The sequence below is a fragment of the Hemibagrus wyckioides genome, linkage group LG12 (assembly GCF_019097595.1).
Source record: "Hemibagrus wyckioides isolate EC202008001 linkage group LG12, SWU_Hwy_1.0, whole genome shotgun sequence".
NCBI classification, from domain to species: domain Eukaryota; kingdom Metazoa; phylum Chordata; class Actinopteri; order Siluriformes; family Bagridae; genus Hemibagrus; species Hemibagrus wyckioides.
In genome coordinates this window covers 4,051,142-4,060,490 of record NC_080721.1, presented here as the reverse complement: position 1 = coordinate 4,060,490, position 9,349 = coordinate 4,051,142, and the positions used below count along the sequence as shown (strand labels likewise).

General features: G+C 42.7%; 1 protein-coding gene across 2 annotated transcripts; it reads right to left on the bottom strand.

The window, feature by feature from the left end:
- Positions 1–370: 370 nt before the first annotated feature.
- tcf19l (transcription factor 19 (SC1), like) lies at positions 371–7,038 on the bottom strand. 2 transcript variants are annotated; one of them, XM_058404282.1, is made up of 4 exons: positions 6,711–7,038; positions 5,655–6,180; positions 4,551–5,517; positions 371–3,078 (listed from the first exon to the last, which is right to left on the bottom strand). In XM_058404282.1, exons 2-4 carry the CDS (start codon positions 5,938–5,940, stop codon positions 2,739–2,741), a joined length of 1,593 nt encoding a protein of 530 aa, XP_058260265.1. In that variant the 5' UTR covers positions 5,941–6,180; positions 6,711–7,038; the 3' UTR covers positions 371–2,738. The 2 variants fall into 2 exon arrangements, with proteins under 2 accessions (XP_058260265.1, XP_058260264.1); XM_058404281.1 differs by having other exon boundaries at positions 373–3,081; positions 6,711–7,036.
- Between the last annotated feature and the right edge of the window lie 2,311 nt (positions 7,039–9,349).

Here is a 9,349-nt window from a genome sequence, read left to right as displayed (position 1 = left end):
TAAGTGCGTTAATAGAAACTTTATAAAGAGACAATTTACTGGCTACATCATGATGGAGCAATTTATTTGGCTCAGGGTTGATCAGTCTCCACATTCCTGCATGAGTCGGACACGCTGCAGTGGAATAAACCTAATAAAAAGTCAATTAGAATTCCTTTTTCGTGTCTTCTGGCTAGTGATCTGTCCACCCCTGCAACCACTAACAGTTAGTAGAGCTCACACTGAAAGGTTACATAAATAAAGACATTTTTTTATTGAGAGACAAGGAGGGGTTGGGGACAAAATACTAACCATGAAAGGTTTCTTCTACTTAACATCATGTCCTTGGTGGCGGTCATGTCCAAGGTCAGCCCACCTTGACCAGCAGGTCTTAACACATTCCTCTAGTCTGCTGCATTTAAATAATAAATCAGAAAGCTTCAATAACAAATGCCCAGGAAAATAACACAGCAGTCAGTAGATTGTTATCCAAGCAGCTGGCGTGGTCAAAAACATGAACAAGGGTCTAAATGAGAAAATAATGTTTATTTATAGAAAAGTGGGATTTCCTTTCCTGTATCCATGTACAATATATTCAGATTTTTTTTTAATATATATATATATATATATATTTTTTTTTTTTTTCTGTAGAATTGATTTTCAGCGTAAATAACCAGACAAATCAGACTAACCAAAAAGGTTACACAGGTCATTTTATCAACCTCACATTAAACACAAAATCCACGAGAAGGAGAAAAAACGTTATTTGTTCCACAGGATTTGATTGTGACGAAAGAAATTCCTGCACAATCCACATTAGGCAGCAGGCAGCTGACCACATTTTGACCAATGAGCTTTTAATGAGCATATCCTACACATCATGGTCACTTCCCATACTGCTAAAATCATGTTGTCCAGTAAAACCATATTCAAGATAATCAGTGTAACTTCATTTGAATAACTGCCCATGATTTATTAAAAAACAGACGAGTAAATGTATTATAATTTTATTCCACATAACACACTAGCTCCCTAATGCCCTGCTCTTATCGTACCCATGGTCCTGACTCAACTTCACTAATTAGATGATAGTTTAGCTGAATCAAGCAGATTTTCCAACATATACTATATTGCCAAAGGTTTTGGGACACCCCTCCAAATCATGGAATTCAGGTGTTGTTTTTCAGGGGTTGGGCTCGGCCCTTTAGTTCCAGTGAAAGGAACTCTTAATGCTTAAGCATACCAAGACATCATGCCAAAACCTTTTGCAACATAATGTATTTGGATTTGGTGGTGAACACCTCAATATGGTCTCACCATGCAGAGAACTTCAAGAAACGACAATACCTTTAAATACCTTCTGCAACGTCACTTTGTGTTCTACTCACTGGAACAGCATCTAGAGAATACTATACAAGGGAAGATCACACCATTGAAGGAAGACCCCTGAGGCTGGAAGCAGAGTCAGAACCACAGGAGAACCTCAATATAAAGTAAGAAAACGCTGAGCTGGTTGGCTATCAGATTCTTCCTGCCTATTCCGAGACACCTAATTGGCGTGACTCATCAGAGAGTCAGGAGGCTAAAATATTTACTTTATATAAAAGTTCCTCAAGTGGACGCACTGATGGCTAGCTTCAGGGAGAGCAGCTTGCGATAGACAGAATGAGTTGACCTGCACCCAGACGTGGTGCTGAAGATCTCAAATAAATACAAGTAGAACAGGTGGAACCCTTGACCAGTACAGAGCATTGTCAAACATTAGCCTATGACTGACTTCACAGCCTATGTATACTAGGTGTCACCCCTCAGAAGAGTCCAACATTGGACTCTACAAACCCATCCAGGAGGTTGACCTAGTCCAGCCCCTACCATGACAGGCTACTGCACAAGGAGGGATCTGCACTGAAGCTACCCAGATGTTACCTTGGAGCTTTCCATGGTGTCAGTTTAGAGATCATCTCCAAACACCTTCAACAAGAATTTCTCAAGACCTTGTGGTCTCCTGGCGTTAAAGCCCACCCCTAAGAGATTTAGAGATGCTGAAATGAAATTGTAGAACACCAGATGAACCAAAAAAGAACCCAGTGAGATGATCTCAGGATGTAAAGTGACCGTGCAGAAGGCATTTATTTGAAGGCAAACTGTCATTGCACAACTCTGGTGAAGGTCTTGGCATGGACCACACACACAAAAGGTGTTAAAACCCACACCTGGTGGTTACCTAGTGAAGAACCAGAGTGTTTCACCTGCTGCACTGGAATCTGTTCATCAAATAAATAACATTAAAATCAAGATGTTAGGCTGCACCGACTAAAATCTGGGTCTTGCACGTCCAAAATGCTTCAGTTTGGAAAAATAAGGTGCAACAAAGCCTCATGCTGTAAAATCCTGCTCATGCTGTGATGTGGTAACATCTTTGAAGCGACGTTGGAATGTTACTAATGATTCTATATACATCATTATCCAGGATATTCGTGAAGATATTAACATTTTAGAAGAACCCTGGAGGAACCCATAAGCTGCTATTGAGATCTATCAGACTTTCTAAGTTGCCAAAAGAAGGTTGTGCCCATTACGACCCGCTCGCTCACGTCCGAATCAAATCATAATGTTCTAAGGCTTAGTGTATTACCTGACAACTGAGTCTGATGTTTAAAAATGAGTAGATGAGGCAGTCTAACAACAGAGACTTTATTGCTTAAATATGGATCTCGGAGGAGCGCTGCTTCTGTCTGACCGGCCATTTTAATCACCACTCAGCAGCAGCCACAGTGGAATTCAGAGCTAGGATCGAGCAGGACTGCAGCTCGGTTGCGGTCGTTCGGAAGGCAGTCCAGGTGATACCAGGCGTCGCAGTCGTCACACTGCACCCACTGCACCGTGTCCTGCTGCGGCAGACGACAACACACCGAGGCGCACGGCTCCACGCCCTGTACCGCCCTCGTTCCTGCTTCATTTTCGTCGTCATCTTCATCCTCCGAGGAAGACGATGCTGAAGATGATGAGGAGGAGGAAGAGCTAGATGATGATGAGGAGGAAGCTGGAGATGGAAGCAAAGGCTGGGGTGGTGGATGCTTTCTGGGTCTGCCACGCCGTCTACTGCAATGAGAAAAGTTTCAGTGTAATGAATGATTACTGAACCGCGAGGCTAGAATAAACACCATCAACCAGTTTAAACGAGTTCTCAGCTTCGGGTCAGAACACAGGGTGGAGTCATGAAACAGCGCTCCTGGAGCTGAGAGGAGTTTAGGGTTTGTTCAAAAGCACAACAGTGACGGACTTGGAAGTTCCCTGACCTTCTTATCAGGGACCCAGAGCATTAACTGCCCCCAACCACCACTGACCCCACAATCACCACATTCATTAAATTAATTATTTCATTCATTATCAGTAAGTGGCTCATCCCGGTGCAGTGGAGTGAGTCTTCACCTCGAAGCCAGAGATGAACATGTTTAGTACGTCGTGTGGTGATGCTAGTTGGATGAAATTCTAGCCTTTTTTATATGAAGAATTTTCACTATAGCCCTTAGTTTATTTTCCAAGAAAGGCAAGCTCCACAAGCATGGACATTTTCAAAAAAGCTGCAGGCAAACTGAATAGAAAGAAGAATTCTCGCAGTTTCAATAGAAAAAAGGTTTTCTGACTAAAAAAAAACGAAAAAAAAAAAACCAACAACAAAAAACAAGATATATCGCAAATTTTGAAAAAAAAAGAAAAAAAAAAATCAAGCATTTTTGGCCACAAAAATCAAGAAAAAAAATTCAATTCAATTCAAATAAAATAATTTAATTAAATAAATAAATAGATTAGAATAAAAAAATATGCATCCAGTAACACCTCAAAAAATGTAAATTATTGGCTTAAACTTGGCTTAGAAATAAGAGCTGTAACTAAGATTATTTCACATTTGAGTTACACAAAGAGAAAACAACAGAGTGGAACAATCTGAATTAAAAATTTTATCTGCCAGATGTTATGCGTCTTCCGTATGAGCTTCGTTATTTAACGAGCAAATCTAAACATAAATCTAGAAAGATCTGCTCGTGTGTTTGGAACTCTTCTATATCACCTGACAAAACCTGGAAGCCACACCCACTTCCTCCAGCCTCACATAAACCTCAGACACATACATATATATATCACGGATACAGAAACTGCTTCATTTTGACGAGATCTGGCAACTTCTGGTGACATGAGCAATAGAGACTAGATGTGGGCGTGTCCTGTGTTCCATCTTAGCAGCAAGAAAACTGATTTAGTTGCTCCACCCACTGATAAACGTTATTGCTATGGCAACCAGCAGTGGGAATGCCTACTGATTCTTTTTATAGACTGAGATGTGAACTCAGCTTTAGTGAGGGACTGAAATAACGAGCTCTCTGTTTTTGTGTTGGTTCTCATTGGTCAGAATCATTCGGCCCTAAGGGGTGGTCGGGGGTCAGGGAGATGCCAGAAATTGAAATCAAGAGCTTGAATTGTTTTCTTCAAGCTCAGTTTGAATCCTGAAGCATTTCTAAAACCTTCCATACAAGTTGATCAGAAATGAACGTGTTTAAAATCAGCCGTACCTCGTGGTGGCATGGAAGCGTGAGGCGTGTCCCCTCACCACTTTGGCCGGCCGTGCTGGCGGAGTAGCCAGCTGATAGCTTTCACCTCCGACGACCAGTGAAGAGCATATGGGAGTGCTGTTTGCTCTTCTCCTGCCGCGAGGAGCCGAGGAGCAACGCTTCTGCTGCCGACATCCCACCAGATTCACGCTTTTGTGGCCTGGATTTTCACTCTCACGCTTCAGGATCAAGGTAAAAGAAGGATGCTCGAGTTTTCTGTTGTTTAACTGATTGATAAAGGCAGCATTTTGCTTGGGCATGACCGGTCTAGTGTCCAACTGTGGCCTCATACTTAACTCTATATTAGACAGCGGAGACTGGAAAATCTCAGACTCGGACTTGTACAGACGTCGTCTCTTGCCGGCTTTGGCTTTCCATGCTTCCTCTAAGCCAGTCCTGCAGCCGCCATGGTCCTCCACGCTGTCGTCCTCCAAAAGCACCGTGTGGGCTGATTTGCGTCGACTCTTAGAGGATGGCGGGATGGACTTTGCGGTCTCTCGACTATCGCACAGAGAAGGAGGAGTTGAAGGTGGAACCAAAGTTTGAAATGAAGCCATGTCGGCTGAATTGAGGCCAGCGGTCTTGTCTGTCCTCTTGAAGGTCCAGCAGCTGCCGTTGATTTTACTCAGGCTGCCGATGGAGTTGAGAATGACCGTGGCTTTGTTGATGGACAGGTTAGAAATGTCGAGGCTGGGCTCCTGTTTGCAGTCCAGACTCGTTCTGATCCGGTTATTAATATTAGATGAGAAAGAGCTTGCTTTTGGGACAGTTATGGCATCAAAGTCCTGTGGACTGACCCGGACCTTCTGGAAAAGGAAGTAGAACTCTGGGTTTCCATGCACTGTTTGGCCACCAAAGGTCAGCGTGTCACCGTCAAATATCTCCAACAAGACATTCGACTCGATTTGGACATCGTTCACCCACGTACCTAGGAACAGACAGGAGAAGTTAATGACACATGAACGTTCCAGTGATAATCGGGACCTTCCTATAGAACACACGATCTCCTTTATCATTATAGGAGGTCATTAACATATAGAAACATTGACTGATTTAACAACTAACCATAGCTGCTTCGGTCCTTCACTTGGACCTGCCAGCTTTCCTCTCCTGCAGCGTCGCTCTGTTTCTCAGCGTGCAGCTCGGCATGTATACGTGAAATGGTGGACGACTCCAGAGTGACGTCACACAACTCAGCCAGCCGCCCCAACCTGAAGACCGAGTGCGCGAGGGCCGGCCGGAAAGTGTACAGGTCATGGGCCGAGTCTGAAACGGCACCGCCCGGGCTGTTTAGGCTGCTTGACGAGCCTATTCTCAACAGCTGAAAACAGGGCTGGATTCCAGGGAACATGATGGCAAGTCCACAAGGGAAAAAAAGCCAAAATGACAGCCTCCTGTAGAGAACTTACACAGAACGGCTTGCAGGATTACGACCCACCATGGTAGACGTTCTTTACTCATTAAATGACAAGTTTTACAGTATCATCATAGGGAAAAAACTACTTTTATCACATAAAAGTAGGATGTGGCAGCTGTACATGTATATTTGGGTGTGTGATGAAGATGAAGTCAGCCTCAGATGCTCTTCATCCTGGGAATCAAGACACATCACTTAATACAAATAGCAGGAATGTGAAATATGTTTATTGCATAGGACATGTTAGAGCTGAAACAACACGTGTATTAATATACATTAAATATTAATGAGACACATTGTTTATATTGCGCGTGCTGCTTCCTTTATGGAGTTCAGCTGTGACTTAGCTTAGCAACTGCATAGTCTTATTGTTTAGCCTCGAGAGCTAGTTCCTTAGCTAGCCCGCTAGCCGAATTATGCAAAAACGTTCCTGAAACTGATGTCCAGATCCAAGTGACCGAGTTTACGACGCGTTTCTTTGCGCTTTTTAATCAGTACATTACTGAATCCGATCGATCAACCACACGGCGCGCGTGCACTTTTATCGACAGCAAGTAAACAGGAAATGCCGAAGGGATGGCGCTAAAGACGGCTGAGCTCACGGCAAGCCCGAATAAACTTCAAATAATGTGCGTCAGAGCCATTTAAATTACCGTTTCAGCTGAGCATTAGGGCAGCAAAGCGTTTATAAAATCATGACATACCCTAAATATGACGCCGGATTAGTGCAAACCTGAGCATTATGCCTCTTACTGTTGCCTCGTTACTAACTTTTCCGCGACTTCTTCCCAGGAAGTGCTTTGAAATTTGGCGCGCCGGTTTCCTTGCGCGAGATTGAACGCCACTTCCGGTCTGAGTGAAGCGATGGTAAAATCAGTTGATTCAGTCCTACACGGACAGTGTTTTCAGTTGTTTAATTGAGCACGACACTCATAACGGTGTGTCTGAAACTTAAACACTGCTTTACGACACAGAAAATCTTCGAATCATGTCTGTTTTGTTTGCCAAGTTTCCTCAGTATAGCTGCAAACCAAAAGTCCAGGGGGAGTATGACATGAGCCAGCCCCTCCCATTTGGGCGGAGTTGAGCCACTCCCCTAACCTCAGAAGCGGGAATTCAGAGCGCGGAGCGATGTCACTTTCGTCCTCCGTTCATTCGAGGGTACAAAGCATGGACGTTAGCACACATAACTGTGCTGAGTGACGTACTTTCACCTCAGAAATGTAAAGTCAATGTAATAGATTTAGCAGGTGACTGGATCTAAAGCGAACACAGTATAACTTACACAAAGGTATAAAGGTGCTGCTGTGTTTACTGCAGAAGTGAGCGGCCATCTTGATATGACGTCACTCCCCACTTGAACTTGAACTTGAACTTGAACTGAGGAACCTGTACTCTGGGAAAACTAGCCCAAGTTCAAGAAAAGTTTAATTTGGCTTAATTTTTGGTTAAAGTTTGGGAATTGCACGTTACAACCTGCAGTCCAACTGTAGGAACACATAATGTATCAGAAAAATAAAGATAACCTCCCATAAACACATCATACCAGTTGTTTAGAATAGGTGATGATTTGGGTTTGCTGGTACAGAAAATGTTTACTTCAAGATGCTAAAAGTTCTCGGTGTTAACGAATTATAGGGTGTACTTACTTTTTTCCTACCTGGTTTCTGAATGTTGGTTTAGTTTTAGGGGAAAATGATGACTGATGACTGAATGATGGTTCCATCCATCCATCCATTGTCTATACCTGCTTTATTCCTAATTAGGGCCACGGGGGTCTGCTGGAGCCTACCCCAGCGCAGAATGGGCGAAAGGCAGCGGTACACCCTGGACAGGCCACCAGTCCTTCGCAGAGCCACATATAGACAGACAACCACACACACACTCCTATGGGCAATTTTGAATCAACCTAATGTTCATGTTTTTGGACTGTGGGAGGAAACCATGAGGAATCCCACGCAGGCACGGATGCTTGGTTCCATCTGAAGTTATTTATTTGTTATAATGGTGGACTAACACTATACACTTAAAATGATTTGGACCATACAGTTCATCTCCAGCCCAGAATCCACCTGAATTTCCCCCCCAAAACTTGAAGAATTACCTGTTTTTTAATCATACTGGTGAATTGCCGTGTAGAGATGCACATAATCTGTCTTCAAGTGCAATATAAATTTATTTTGAAACAGTCCTTTCTGCTAAAATAATGCTGACAGCATCAAGCATCTATGGAAAATGGATAGCGCAACTGGTAGATTTCCAGAGAGTGAGCTCATGAATATTCATGAGTGACATCCTTCCTAATTGGCCGGTCAAGCGATCCTGCCAAGGAAATCCCTAACCTTGAGACGAATATCAGATAATATCAGAAAAATACAACCCCTGGCAAAAAGTATGGAATCACCACTCTTGGAAGATGTTCATTCAATTGTTTAATTGTGTAGGAAAAAACCCAATCACAGACATGCCACAAAACTATTTTCATTAACATTCCAACCTTCAGGCTTTATGAAACACTTACAAAAATAAAAAAGAAAGAAAATTGTAGTCAATTGCAACTGTTTTTACAGGTCAAACCGAGGAAAAAAATATGGAATCACTCAATTCTGAGGCAAATATTATGGAATCACCATGTACTTTGCAGTTCTAAAACAAACTCCTGTATCCGATTACATCTGCTAATTAGTTTGCAGTTAAAAAGAGTGCTTGCACACCTTAGTCAGCTGTTGAACCAAGCTGATTGACATAAATCATGGCTCCAACACGAGAGATGTCAGTTGAAACAAAGGAGAGGATTATAAAACTGATGGAACGGAATGTTGCAAAAGATGTTGGTTGTTCCCAGTCAGCTGTTCCCAGTCAGCTGTGTCTAAAATCTGGACCAAGTACAAGCGCACTGGTAGACCAAGGAAGACATCAAAGCGTCAAGATAGAAAACTTAAAATCTGGAAACAGATAAGACGTCATTTCGGATGGCAAACTATGTCCCCCAAATCTCCTATTCATTCTAATCATGTCTTCAGTCTTTCAATAATTGATAAGTCTTTTGCATCTTGGCATGCTAAAGGCATTAGGGAAATGAATGGTTTGTACAATGAGGGGGCTTTTTGTTCATTTCAGCAGATGTGCGAGCAGTTTCATATTCCTAAGAACAATTTTTTCCGCTACCTCCAAATTCGTGACTAAAATGTTCCCTCATTTCCCTTCTCCACCTCCATGTTCTCCATTTGATCATTTACTGGAGGACCCTCCCAGATGGAAAGGCATCATGTCGATACTTTACTGTAAAATTTTGGCCCCACTCTATACATCCCTCTCGCAAATAAAAGCTTTTTGGGAAGAT

Bases quoted from the DNA above. Each gene is read 5' to 3' on its own strand.
- tcf19l (XM_058404281.1), bottom strand. From the start codon at position 5,940: ATGTTCCCTGGAATCCAGCCCTGTTTTCAGCTGTTGAGAATAGGCTCG. The intron at 5,518-5,654 runs GTTAGTTGTTAA...GTCTGTTCCTAG, and splicing joins GAAGGACCGAAGCAGCTATG to GTACGTGGGTGAACGATGTC. The intron at 3,082-4,550 runs GTACGGCTGATT...TTCTCATTGCAG, and splicing joins CGCTTCCATGCCACCACGAG to TAGACGGCGTGGCAGACCCA.